General features: G+C 31.0%; 1 protein-coding gene and 1 pseudogene across 1 annotated transcript; both read right to left on the bottom strand.

Moving 5' to 3' along the window:
- Nucleotides 1-758: 758 nt before the first annotated feature.
- Nucleotides 759-8,033, bottom strand: LOC124931228 (annotated as a pseudogene).
- Nucleotides 8,034-12,347: 4,314 nt separating this feature from the next.
- On the bottom strand, nucleotides 12,348-14,770 carry LOC124930292 (mitochondrial uncoupling protein 5-like). The gene is made up of 2 exons (XM_047470650.1): nucleotides 14,401-14,770; nucleotides 12,348-12,901 (listed from the first exon to the last, which is right to left on the bottom strand). The coding sequence occupies exons 1-2, from the start codon at nucleotides 14,708-14,710 to the stop codon at nucleotides 12,348-12,350; spliced, it is 864 nt and encodes a 287-aa protein (XP_047326606.1). The 5' UTR covers nucleotides 14,711-14,770.
- Nucleotides 14,771-15,136: the final 366 nt, after the last annotated feature.

Below are 15,136 nucleotides of genomic sequence, written 5' to 3' on the forward strand. Positions count from 1 at the left end.
CTCTATCGCATGGTTCTAGGACGTACGTGATCGATTTCTTGAGATCGCATGGATGTTGAACACGAGCGTTGCATCACGAATAGGGGAAGTTTATGCATATGTTGGCTTTGATTATATTCATCCACTCATCGAGCGTCAACTACATGTGTATTGTTAGCCATTGTTATGTTGCATGGGTTCAACCAACGATTGGGTGTGTCTTTGAGCCAATGCACGAGTTTTGTTAATGCATACTGGTAATCAAGTAAAAAACAATTAAAGGTTGGTGTCGAGGATTAATCTGGGGACATGTAGTCTCGTGTTTCCTATCTTGATCTACGTTGGTTATTTTTAGTTGTTAGTTCACTTGTAGCATCTAATGTTCATAATTACATAAAATTATTTTCTTAGCTCATTTTATTAATTAAAGCTTTGTTTGATTGTATTAAATTCTAAACAAAACGATTCATTGCATTTTTCTTTACCTAATTGGACATGGGCTAATATTTTAGGATTATTTGGACAAATTTAAAGAATGAAGAGTTAAATCTACAATTAAGACTAAAATATTCTCATTTTTATATTTTATATAACAATTCAATACAATTATTATGAAAATCTTTTCTAATTTATTACAATTTTTTTGTAACGCATTTTAGTTGGGTACCAAATTATATTAGATGTTGAAGGTGTTTATCTTTAATGTCAATAAGGATCCTTAATATTAAGGGTGTGATTACCCTCTAAAGCATCAAATAGTTAGTGTGAAGCTCAATTCTACAATAGATGTTTAAAGCATCAAATAGTTTGTATGATTGAATTGGTATGTTCTCTTATACAAGTTATACAATATTTAATAAAAGAATTTATAAATTTATTGTCTTGTAAAACTAAAAATCCTTGAGAAGCTTGCGAACTTGTTCAAGAGTAACAAATAGCACGACAGTGAATGGGCCTTGTCTTGAAATTGTAGGAATAAAACCCTTGTAAAGGGACATGGGCCTTCGGCTCGAATTGTTTTAAGGGCGCAATCGAGTGCCCCGTTATAAGGTGGTCTCATTCCGGGCTCTACTTTCATGTTCATCACCCGAGTCTTGATCACATCAATTGGGTTCGAGGCCACCGCAGCCACAAACCCCGCAGCAAAACTCGCGCTCACGTGGGTCCCCGGTCCATCCTTCATCACACCATTCTGTAAGATCGTCTCCTTCACTTGATCGTACGATGCAAGCTGCGATGCAGTGACGATCATAGCTCGGTTCACAGTAAGAGACGAACCACGCCACAGAGAAGCAATCCCCTCCTGCTTTGACATTTGCGTGATGGCATCAAACACACTCTTGTAGTTCCGGCGTTGAGAATGTTGGAATTTTTAAACTAATTCTATAAATTCTATTAATGAATGGAAATTAGAATATGGGTAATAAAATTAAATCAATTTCATGTGAAATTCAAATGTGAATTATAGGATGAAATTTGATCCAAATGTTTGAATTAATTAATTTAAATTAATTAATCAAAATGTCTTGATGACCAATTAACAAAATGTTGTTAATTTGTAGTGTGACTTACATGAGTTTGTTATTATTATTAATTGTTATGATAATTTAATATTATTATTAACAGATTAAAAAACCATGTAACGTGAGTATTGCAAAATAAATGTCTTCATTAATTTTGGCAAACAATTATCCTTCATTAAGAAGAAATATTAAGGCAAATGAAGAGGCAAGCAATGTCAACCGTTGGATCAATTGATGATTTAATTAACAGTTTATTATTTCAACAATCTAAATAGGCATTCTATCCCACACCATTCAATGGACAAAAAAAAACCACATCACTTCTTCATTTTCATTATTTCTCACTCTAGAATTCAAAAATTTTTCTTCTTGTTTGTGAGTGTTCTTCGAGTTCTGTGTTCGATTTTTCCGTTGAAACCCGGTGATAATTCAGGTACTTTATCAAGTTCGGTGTGTAGTGATTTCGGTGTTGAATCACTACTAGATTCGTTGTACCCTGGGAGACAGCCATCTGTGATAAGCTCTAGCACATGGGGAGATGGTGGAACTGTTTTAAGGGAAATGTGCTAAGCACATGCCTCGAATCAACAATTTATTCGGTGATATTGTTTTTTATATATTTTATTTATTTCATCTATTTGTAACACAATATATATATATATTTCTGTTATTTTTCAAGACAAGATTTCTAACAATCTTAAAACAGGTTCTTTGTGCTAAGCTATTTAAGAGCTTGCACCATCGAATATATTTTTTGTCTTTGATGTTTCAGAAATACGAGTCGCGGTGTTGCGGAAGAGATGATGTTCATTTCAAAAAAAATGAAAAAGATTCATCTTAAGGAATCAACAAATAAAGATAAGTCTTTATTACATATAAATATGTTTGATTATTAACACATATGTTCTTATGCTGTTAAAGCTTAGTTTTATAAGCTAATATATTTTGATAGGAAAATTTTCTCAAGAAACATTAATTTGTATATTCATTATACAAATGTTATATAGAAAATAAATTAGAACACAATAATTTAATTTGTTCTAGTCTTATTTAAAGATTTGTTTGGTTATTAAAATTATTAATAATAATGAATGAAAATAAGAAAGTAACTAATATGTTAACTTTCAATTTTTATAAAATTTATGGTGTTAAAATTAATTATAATTGAAACATATGGTTTCAGTTTTAAAATAATTAATTATAATATATACATTCTTTTTAATTAAACAATATAATTAATAAGAATATGGTAGGATGATTTAATAAATAAAGAGAGATGATATCTTTATTTATACATTGTTTTATATATTACATTTTATTATGGTAATAAGTTATGGTTTTAAATGGGTATATATTGTTTGACAGAGTTTAAGTCAAAAAGAAGAGAAAATTAAGTTTCTCTAAAAAGAAGACAAAAGGTCATAAAAACAGTACAACAATGAAATGGTGCATTGGTGCAGTGGTTCAAAGTTCAGACGCAATGGTGCGTGATGGAAGGGAGGTCCCCTGTTCAAATCCAACTGATAAGATGATTTCTTTTGTAAAAATCAGACGTGATAAAATGACATTAGTCATTTATGTTGATTTCTTTTATAGAAATCGGACGTGATAAAATGACACTAGTCATTTACGGTGGAACCATTCAAATTTCTTGTATAGAAATGATAAAATGACATTAGTCATTTATGTTGATTTCTTTTATAGAAATCGGACGTGATAAAATGACACTAGTCATTTACGGTGGAACCATTCAAATTTCTTGTATAGAAATTATTAGATGAATGGAGCCAATGATTTCTTTCATAGAAATCTGATGTGTTATAAAATGACACTAGTCATTTATGTTGAAACTATTCCAATTTCTTTTGTAGAAATTATGAGTTGAATGGGGGTAGTCAGTGATTTTTTTTTTTATAGAAATTAGATTTGTTAAAATGACTTTAGTCATTGATATTAAAACCATTTCAATTTCTTGTGTATAAATTATGAGTTGAATGTGTAGTCAATGATTTCTTGGTAGAAATCAGACTCGTTAAAATGACTCTATCCATTAATGTTGGAGATGAATGAGGTAGTTAATGATTTCTTTATAGAAATCAGACTTGAGTCATTGATGTGAAAATCATTATAATTTCTTGTGTAAAAATTATTAAATGAAATGAAATGGGGCACTATAGAAATTATGTGATTCATAATGACAGAAAATGAAGATCATATGTATAATGAGATTAAATAAGTTATTTGTTTTAGAACTTATTCTAATCATGCATTTAAAGAGACATGACTATGTTAGTCGAAATTTTCTTCGCAAAAATTGTCTCGGTGAGAACAATCTACTAAGATTTATTTTGAGCATGCATAGTCGCTTCATGCCGATTATTGTTCAAAACATGGCAATGTAAGTGCTTCGATTAATATATGAAATATATTTGATTATGTGCTAATTGATTATTAATATAAATCATGCATATTAGCTAATAATATGATGATTCATGTTATTCATAATAAGTATGATTATCTAGAAATTTATATATATATATATATATATATATATATATATATATATATAAATTAAGATTTATTTTCTATCTATTTTTATTTTAATAGATAATTTTGAAATTTGCCACAAATCATGTGTTCTTTAATTGGCAAAAAATTGTTATAGAATGTTAAAGGTCATCTAATTAATTAAGAAACGAATAATTGATGACATGAATATTTATTTTTATAATTAGTTAGTTTTATATTCGATTAAAGATAAATGATCAACATTCTAATTAAGTGTAATAATTAATATTCTAATTAATTATTATGTATTTTTTAAACGGTATTTTTAATGACAAATGAAGTTGTATATATATTTGTGTAAGAATATATATGACATATTATTTATCTGATTACGTTTCTATGTTATTGACTATATATATATATATTATAGTTGTTTTGTCATCGTGGTGACTAAAATGAATGAAGAATAATATATAATATCATATATATGGATATATTAATTTTGGTTTAAATATATTTGATAATTTTGAAATCAAATAATTACAAGCAAAGTATTGTTTGATTTGAGAATAATGTGGCAAACGTGCCGATATTCCGGGATGCAAACGTGCAACCGGAAATAAATGTTTAAGCGACTTCGGTCAAAGATGCTTGAAACATTATGATTTATTTTGTATAAATCATGTGATATGGTGAATATTTATTTGATTAAATATTCTAATTTCTTTTATAGAAATTAAGTGTTGAAATAAATATTTTAATTGATTAAATATTTTAATTTCTTATGTAGAGATTATGTGAAGAATGATTTATATATGAATAAACATTCTAATCTCTTGTATAGAAATTATATTTTATTCAATTAAATATTTATGATATAGTTATCTTATTCATTGTATGATAAGTATAACAAAAGAAATTTGTAAAAGAATTGTGTGACAATTTCTTGATTAGAAAATCATTGATTTAAATCATATAAGTGTGTGATTTAAAAAATGGTACCAACACGAATGTGGGGGCAAATATTTTTATTGATTATAACACAAAAATAATTGTGTATATTATGATAAATAAAAAGATAATTTATTGTTAGAGAAATATGTTCTCTATAAAAGATAAAGTTGCGCAACTTTACAAAAAGAAAGAAAATAACAAGAAAATGTCTTGTTTATATTTGCTGAGTTGGTGTTCAAATCGATATTTTAGATTTGAGGATTTTGAAATCAAGAAACGTGTCATATTTTGACATTATTTTCATAAAACTATGAAGAACCAATGTCTTCAAAAAGATTTTATGAAATAAATGAAAATGAAGTTTATAAAGTTTTGATATGACTTATAACAAATTTTATAATAATGATATGAAAATTTGATCATACTTTTATTAAAAAGTGGATGTGACAATTATATATATCATGAAGACAATGAAAATTATTTCATTACGTGTCTTTTGTACGATATTTTTATCGTTGAAAATTACGATAAAAATGATTAAATCCATAAAGGATATGAATTGCACTAAACGAAATATCATGTTGTTATCAAATGATATATTGATATTATTAAATGAAAGACTTTACGTCTTAAAGTGAATATGTTTACACTTAGAAGTGCAATCTACGTATGGAAATCTTCTAAGAAACTTATGATGGATAGATTAAACGTTATAATCTATATTTTTGACTTATGTCGAAAAATAAAATATTTTTATGTAAAATATATAATCGTTTACACGAAAGCAGAATAGTTCAAAGACATTTTGTCTACTAGTTAGCCAAGTAAACAATATTTTCATAAAAAAAAAATTAAATGATAAGCATGTACGAATGATTATGCTTCTCATTAGAAGATGTTCCAAGGTTAACTAAGAATGTACCAACAAAAATTTCTAATTATTGTGATAGTAATTTGAAATTGGACAAGCTTAGAGTCAATGACAAGTCTAGACATACACATCTTAGACATAATGTCATTAGACTATACTCTCTAATGGAGTTATCAAATTTGACTATGTAAATCAAAGATAACATTGTGGATCCACTAATCAGATTATTGAATAGAGAGATAATTTGAAGTCTTTTGAGACATTAGCCTACTATAAGTTGGTATGAAGGAAAACCCAACCTATGCAGACTGGAGATCCCAAGAACTAGGTTCAATGGGACAACCTAATTGTACTGACTTGGAAAGTTATTGTTGAGGATTAATCCTATAACGAAACAATAATATTTTGACGAGGATAAGTATATCGCTTTTAATGATTCTTTGTGAGCAAAGAGATCACCTATGTGAGGGAGAAGTGGGGCCGCTTCGAAAGAATTGCACGGCTCAATTCTAGACCCTCTCACAGAACCAGGCGCGTGTTCCATGGCCAAAATGGACACAACCATGAGAGTTTGACATGTATCAGGGAGAATTCTATGTGAAAGTGTGTAATCGTTTACACAAATGGCAGAATAGTTCAAGGACATCGAGTCTACTAATCGGCTAGTAAAGTTATATACTTTCATAAGGGAAGGTTCAAAGGGTTACACCTACCTATCCTATGTAGAATTCAACTGTTGAACCTTTCACCGGGTTAATCTTTCAATTTCCATTAATGTGGGGGATTGTTGGAATTTTTAAACTAATTCTATAAATTCTATTAATGAATGGAAATTAGAATATGGGTAATAAAATTAAATCAATTTCATGTGAAATTCAAATGTGAATTATAGGATGAAATTTGATCCAAATGTTTGAATTAATTAATTTAAATTAATTAATCAAAATGCCTTGATGACCAATTAACAAAATGTTGTTAATTTGTAGTGTGACTTACATGAGTTTGTTATTATTATTAATTGTTATGATAATTTAATATTATTATTAACAGATTAAAAAACCATGTAACGTGAGTATTGCAAAATAAATGTCTTCATTAATTTTGGCAAACAATTATCCTTCATTAAGAAGAAATATTAAGGCAAATGAAGAGGCAAGCAATGTCAACCGTTGGATCAATTGATGATTTAATTAACAGTTTATTATTTCAACAATCTAAATAGGCATTCTATCCCACACCATTCAATGGACAAAAAAAAAAACCACATCACTTCTTCATTTTCATTATTTCTCACTCTAGAATTCAAAAACTTTTCTTCTTGTTTGTGAGTGTTCTTCGAGTTCTGTGTTCGATTTTTCCGTTGAAACCCGGTGATAGTTCAGGTACTTTATCAAGCTCGGTGTGTAGTGATTTCGGTGCTGAATCACTACTAGATTCGTTGTACCCTGGGAGACAGTCATCTGTGATAAGCTCTAGCACATGGGGAGATGGTGGAACTGTTTTAAGGGAAATGTGCTAAGCACATGCCTCGAATCAACAATTTATTCGGTGATATTGTTTTTTATATATTTTATTTATTTCATCTATTTGTAACACAATTTATATATATATTTCTGTTATTTTTCAAGACAAGATTTCTAACAGAGAAACCGGTAGTCGACCGTCGGCTTGCATCCTAACCATTGCAAGGTCTGCAGGATTACCTACTGCTGCCCCAATGCCTCCGGCGAATAGGCCGGCGGCGATTTTCCGGCCGAGAGGGAGATAACCGGAGCTGGAATCGGACCATTTTTCCTTGAGGATCTCGTAGAGACCCATCCGGGTGGTGGAGTAGAGTGTCTGGCGGAGGACGGTGGCGGAGACACCGGAGAATAGGGCGGCGACACCCTCCGTCTGGAAAATCTTGATCCCGACGGAGACGGGTCCGACCTTGGGTGGTGCAGAGATTAATGTGGCGGCGGCACCACCACTGGAATTGTAGGCAAAGGCAGGGCGGAGTGAATGGAGTTGTTGTTTGACATGGCCTTCTCCCTGTAGCTGCATTCGAACCTTGATGAGATCAAGAGGGTGCGTCGAACAACCAGCAATTACAGAAGCGATGCCGCCTTCAGCAAATCCTTTCAAACCCATCTCTAACAAGGTTTATTAAATAAATAATGAAATAAAGCAATTGAATTGAATTAAATTTTGTTGTTTTGAATTGTGAAGATGAAGAAAGAAGAGTGGGTATTTAAAGTGTAGATTTGGAAGTCTTGATGGAGAATTTGTCAACATTTCAAACCAGGGTTGAAGAGTGGACCGGTTTATATGTTTTGGTCAAACGAATGGACCGGTTCATAACTGTTTCGTACCTAGCTAGTAGGAGCGAGGAGAGAAGCTTCATTTCATTGAAGCTGACTTTCTCCCCTTATTTTAGTCCTTTATGATATTTCTTTATAGATTGACAGAAATGTTCCCTTCGCTTCGCTTGAGTATGACTACAATTTCCTTTCTCAATTTCCTTAGCTCGGCTTTATTTTCTTGTTTTTCTCATATTTTGTTTTTATATTTACGTACCTCTATCTTTATGCTAGTTTGAATTAGAATCATTTTAAAAAATTGTGTTATTCAATAATTAAAATTTTCAAATAAGATTAAAATTCAATTTTTTTTTGTAATAATTCTGGTAACCAAGTATGTTATTATAATAACTCAATATAAATTTAAATTTGGTTTTGTAAAACCAATTAAAAACCCTATTATTTTTAGAAAATAAAACCTCAGACAAACAAGTTAGGAAAGTGTTTGGGTCGCAAATTGGGTCGGATACGCGGGTCTAAAGCGGATTTGGCCCGAGGTCAATGAATCTGGTTACTTGGTCAACGTAGAGAAGAGACTCTCGGTCGCTCGCACTAATCCTCAATCAGACACGGATTTTTTCGGTCAAAGTGGAGGTTTCTTGATAGGATGTGAGATTCCTCGGTCAGGTAGGGGAAGTGGCTGGTTTTCTCAATTGAAAACCAGTCAAGGTGAAATCCTCGATCGGATGCAAGATTTTTCGGTTGGACCTCAAGAACATCAAATAGCAGGTTTGAAGATTTTGCTAGGAGCTTTCATCATTTTATCTTAAAGCATTACAAGCTTCATTTACTCTTAGGGTGTGTTTGATGAGGGGGAATTGGAATTGGAATTGAAATTGGCATTGGCATTGGAATTCTAATTCCAATTACATGAGAATTGACATTGAATTATAATTCAATTCCTATTTTGGAAAAATTATAGAATTGTAATTCAATTCCAATTCCTATGTTTGGGAAATAAAATATCGGTTTAAAATGTTAACTTCTTAAATATGTTTTCACGTTTTTGGCACGTTTAATACATTTTTGACATGTTTAACACATTTAACACATTTTTGACATGTTTAACACGTTTAACACGTTTTTGATATGTTTAACACGTTTTTGACATGTTTAACACGTTTTCACACTTAAAACACATTTTTACACATTTAACATGTTTTTCACGTTTTTAGTATGTTTAACACGTTTTTGACATTTTTAATATGTTTAACATGTTTTTCACACGTTTTGACAAGTTTAACACATTTTGCTCGTTTTTGGCACGTTTTTGACATGTTTAACACGTTTTTCACATGTTTAATATGTTTTTCACATTTTTGGCACGTTAAACACGTTTTTGGAATGTTTAACATGTTTTCAAATGTTTTACACATTTTGACACGTTTAACACGTTTTGGCACGTTTAACACGTTTTTCACATGTTTTTCACGTTTTTGGCACATTTAACACGTTTTTGACATTTTTAATACGTTTAACATATTTTCACACGTTTTGATATGACATGTTTAACACGTTTAACATTTTTTCACACATATGATACGTTTAACACGTTTTTGGTACGTTTTACATATTTTGGCACGTTTAACATATTTTAAACATGTTTAACACGTTTTTGGTATGTTTAACATATTTTGACAAGTTTAACACATTTTTGACATGTTTAACAAATTTTCACGTTTTTGGAATGTTTAACACATTTTTGGCATATTTAACACGTTTTAAACATGTCACAAGTGTATTAAACAGGCCAAAACGTATTAAACATGTCAAAATGTGGTAAATGTGCCAAAATTTATCAAACGTGTTAAACGTGCCAAAAATGTGTTAAACATATCAAAACGTGCCAAAAATATGATAAACGTGTTTAATGTATTAAAAACGTGTCAAAAACGTAAAAACATGTTAAACGTATCAAAAATGTGTTAAACGTGCCAAATAAGTGAAAAACTTGTTAAATGTGCAAAAATGTGTTGAACGTGTTTAAAATGTGTTAAACGTGTTAAATGTGTTAAAAATGTGTCAAACATGTCAAAAACGTAAAAAAAATATGTGAAACGTGTCAATAATGTGTTAAACGTGTTTAATGTGTTAAAAACGTTTTAAACGTGTTAAAAAACATGAAAACGTGTCAAAAACGTGATAAACGTGCCAAATATGTGAAAAACTTGTTAAACGTGCCAAAACGTGAAAACATATTAAACATGTTAAACGTGTCAAAAACGTAAAAAGTGTGTTAAACGTGTCAAAAACGTGTTAAACGTGCCAAAAATATGATAAATGTGTTAAAAATGTGTTAAATGTGTAAAAAACGTGAAAACGTGTTGAACGTGCCAAATATGTGAAAACTTGTTAAACGTGCCAAAAGTGTCAAATGTGCCAAAATGTGAAAAACGTGTTAAACGTGTCAAAAACGTATTAAAAATGTCAAAAACGTGTTAAATGTGTTTAAAACGTGAAAAACATGTTAAACGTGTCAAAAACGTGTTAAACGTGTCAAGGACGTGAAAAACATGTTAAATGTGTTAAAAACGTGTTAAACATGTCAAAGACGTTTTAAACGTGCCAAAACGTGTTAAACGTGTGAAAAACGTGTTAAACATGTCAAAAACATGAAAAACGTGTTAATTTGAAATTACAATTCCGGCCTAAAAAAATTGGAATTGAGAACTATCAAATTACACTATATTGAATTCCATTGGAATTCTAATTCCAATTCCAATTCTTAATATTAGAGTGTCTAACAAACATAAGAATTGGAATTGGACCCTCCAATTCCAATGTCAATTCCAATGTCAATTCCAGGGTTACCAAACACACTCTTAAGGATCATTTTTAACATCATCTCAATGTATCAATCGATCGGGATGAGGTTCAATTTGATATGAACAGTTCTTGAGCAGAAATTGCATTTTTTTTGGTTTTAAGCTTTGATTTAACGATTAAAACTTACCAATAGTTTTCATATGTATATTTGGATCAAACAAGACCAAAAATATGAACACTAGCTATCAATTTTAACATATTCAAGAATTGAATTTTTCCAGATTTTTGAAAGTTTTAGTTTTTAAATAAACATAATGGAACCTGATCGGAATTGGTCCAAAACTATTCCTAACATCTTTTAAAATATATTAGGAAGCTATTCAAATCGTAATTCTTGAACTAAAACTCAAGAACAAAAATCCGATTTTGAAAATTTTCAAAATCAAATTTGTGTGTTTTTTATTTAACTTAATTCGTTCGAATTGAATTTAGTAAAAAAAAATAACTTTAAAATGATCTTAGAATCGAATTCAAATAAAAAAAAACATATAATCAAGCAATATTCAAGACTACTTGAACTAAAATGTAAAAGTTTCAAATTGAATTTGTAATTCGAAATACAACGTATATTAAAGTTTACATTGAGTTGGAGAATACTCTTGAATTCTTTATTAAACTATAGAATGATCTAGAAATGAACTTTAGAGTCTTACATAAAATTTTCGGAATTTTAAAAAGCTTGAGAAAATTTCATTGGTGGATTCTGTAAAGTTTGAATTGGAGAGTTGGGGTTTTGATCGTTTTTTGTTTTGCCTGAAGAGAGCTATTTATAGACAACCAAGGTCGGTTGGATGATCAAGTGGGTCGAATTTCAAACAAAATGTCAATAATGACTTTTGTTTGTATTTAATCATTCTAATCCAATTAAGGCATCATTGTCCCTATGATCGTAGGCGAAATGATCATCATGTTAGGGTGATCATTTCAGCCTTTAAATCATCGAATTTGGTTGAGTATCGGTCGAGTTCCACTTTTGAAAAATTAAAAGTTACGGTTGATGTTCATCTTGTTCTTTGCGAGGAAGACAACAATCTGAGTCTGAAACGTCGTCATTTCGAGCCAAAGTGTGAACGCGCGTATGGGCGCAACATTCCATCAGCACTCCGTTGAGTTTGGGCATTTCGTCCGCGTTTGGGCTATGAGCGTTGAAGTGCGGGTTAGTTGATCATGTGATGCGCGGAAGCACTTTCCTTTCGTTACAACGGACGATGCGACGCGGCTTACTATTGTGCGTTGGTTTAGATTTAGGCATTCATCTGATGGCTATGCGATTTGTTAAATTCATTTCTCTTATTTTCGGTTGTGCTGGATCCCAACCATTTTCTAGTCTAGGAGCTTGTTTGAAATTTATTTTTCTTTACTCATTTTGGCATTATTTTCACCTACAAAATATTTAGATAGACACAAATATTTCACATTATAAGGTGGTCTCATTCCGGGCTCTACTTTCATGTTCATGACCCGAGTCTTGATCACATCAATTGGGTTCGAGGCCACCGCAGCCACAAACCCCGCAGCAAAACTCGCGCTCACGTGGGTCCCCAGTCCATCCTTCATCACACCATTCTGTAAGATCATCTCCTTCACTTGATCGTACGATGCAAGCTGTGATGCAGTGACGATCATAGCTCGGTTCACAGTAAGAGACGAACCACGCCACAGAGAAGCAATCCCCTCCTGCTTTGACATTTGCGTGATGGCATCAAACACACTCTTGTAGTTCCGGCGTTGAGAAACCGGTAGTCGACCGTCGGCTTGCATCCTAACCATTGCAAGGTCTGTAGGATTACCTACTGCTGCCCCAATCCCTCCGGCGAATAGACCGGCGGCGATTTTCCGGCCGAGAGGGAGATAACCGGAGCTGGAATCAGACCATTTTTCCTTGAGGATCTCGTAGAGACCCATCCGCAGTGGCGGACCTACAAGGGGGGCCTTGGGGGGCCGGGCCTCCCCCAACCAGGGTCAAACTTTTAAGATATTTTATATATACATTTTCCAAATAGAGCTTTGTCCTGTTGGTTTTGGAGCTGAAATCTATATTAGAGGTCATGTGATCAAATCCCCTCACTCTCACATTTTTTTATAATAACCTCACACTTCTTTTTATAAAATTTTTATTTTATACCAACACTATTTTCTAATATTTATAATAAACTAACACTTTCTTTTATAAAAAAAAAACTAATTCATAATTATATTATTCTAATTTCAAATATAATTTTATTAAAGTAATTATTATTAATATTTTATTTTATACAAAAAAAAAATATTTTCTAAGATACTATATTTATAATAATACATAAATTTTAGTTAATATATAAATAATTTTTAAGATACTATATTTATAATAATACATAAATTTTAGTTAATATATAAATAAAATTTATTTATATAAGTTAAAATATAAAGAGTTATATATACAATAATAAAAATCATATAATATTATTATTTATTATAAAACTAGATTTATATTATAATTTATTTATATATATATATATTTTTTTTTATTAATTTTAATAAAATTAATAATACAAATTATTTATAAATATAAGGGTAAAATATTAATTTATATTTCTTAATTTTAAAATAGTTTTATATTATTTCAACAAATAAATGTATTTGTTAGATTTTATTTAGGGATCTAGGTTGACACATATTTATTTTTAATTATTTATTTTATGTAGGATATAGAATAATGGAAATGTTCTATAAACGAATTTGTACTTCTACATCACATGACCAACATGAGTCTTCTCAATCAATTAATGAGCCTACTAATGAGTCTAATGTTATTGATCAAATATATATACATGGTTAGAATATAACATATCAAAAGATGCATCATTTTGTTTTGGTGTTATCTTTTCAAGCTTTTAAATAGAGACAACGTAGATGATACATTTATAAGAGATGGGTACAAAAATTGGAAAAGGGCATTAGAAAGATTCAATCATCATATGAGAACTTCAAATAGTTGTCATAATGAAACTAGAGTTCAATTTGAATCATTTTAATATCAAAGACATAACGTGAGAAACGTTTTACGTACACATGATCGTGATATAGAAATAAATTATCGCACCCATTTAACGACAATGTTTGATGTAACACGCTTTTTATTGAGGCAAGGATTACCTTTTCGAGAACATATGAGTCAAATAGTTCATCAAATAAAGTTAATTTTCTTGAATTGATTGATTGGTATAATCAACGTAATGAAGATATTTTGTCTTCTTTTGTACCTCATGGACAAAAATAATTTAGTAATTGTGCTTGTTAGTATTTTTATATAATTATCGAGTAAAAATTTAATTAAAAAATGCATTTATTTGATAGCAAAAAAAATGCTACGTTACTATGTATTTGGCCCCCCAGAAAATATTTCTGGGTCCGCCACTACCCATCCGGGTGGTGGAGTAGAGTGTCTGGCGGAGGACGGTGGCGGAGACACCGGAGAATAGGGCGGCGACACCCTCCGTCTGGAAAATCTTGATCCCGACGGAGACGGGTCCGACCTTGGGTGGTGCAGAGATTAATGTGGCTGCGGCACCAACGGAATTGTAGGCAAAGGCAGGGGGGAGTGAATGGAGTTGTTTGACATGGCCTTCTCCCTGTAGCTGCATTCGAACCTTGATCAGATCAAGAGGGTGCGTGGAACAACCAGCAATTACAGAAGCGATGCCGCCTTCAGCAAATCCTTTCAAACCCATCTCTAACAAGGTTTAATAAATAAATAAATAAATAAATAAAGCAACTGAATTGAATTTTGTTGTTTTGAATTGTGAAGATGAAGAAAGAAGCGAGAGTATTTAAGTGTGGAAGACCAAGCTAGGTTAAATAATTCTAAATAATCGTATCTGGCAAAAGCTTGTTCATATTGGAAGTCATGATGGAGAATTTGGCAATACCGGTTGAAGAGTGAACGAGACTAGTGAACATTTCAAGCTAGGTTGAAGAGTGGACCGGTTTCTATAAGTGTTTAGTAGCTACTAGCTAGTAGGAGCGAGGGAGAGAAGTTTCATTTCATTGAAGCTGACATTTTTGAGCTTATTTTCGTCCTTTAATCACATCTCGTAATTAGAATTATTCACAATCATATTTCTTTATATTAGTCAATGCCCTAAAACAAGATAAAG

Source organism: Impatiens glandulifera, chromosome 3 (genome assembly GCF_907164915.1).
Source record: "Impatiens glandulifera chromosome 3, dImpGla2.1, whole genome shotgun sequence".
NCBI classification, from domain to species: Eukaryota; Viridiplantae; Streptophyta; class Magnoliopsida; order Ericales; family Balsaminaceae; genus Impatiens; species Impatiens glandulifera.

What these genes read in the sequence shown, in the direction of transcription:
- LOC124930292 (XM_047470650.1), bottom strand. Translation starts at nt 14,710, where the DNA reads ATGGGTTTGAAAGGATTTGCTGAAGGCGGCATCGCTTCTGTAATTGCT. An exon ending in CTACTCCACCACCCGGATGG is followed by an intron (nt 12,902 to 14,400) that starts GTAGTGGCGGAC and finishes CACTGCGGATGG; the next exon opens with GTCTCTACGAGATCCTCAAG.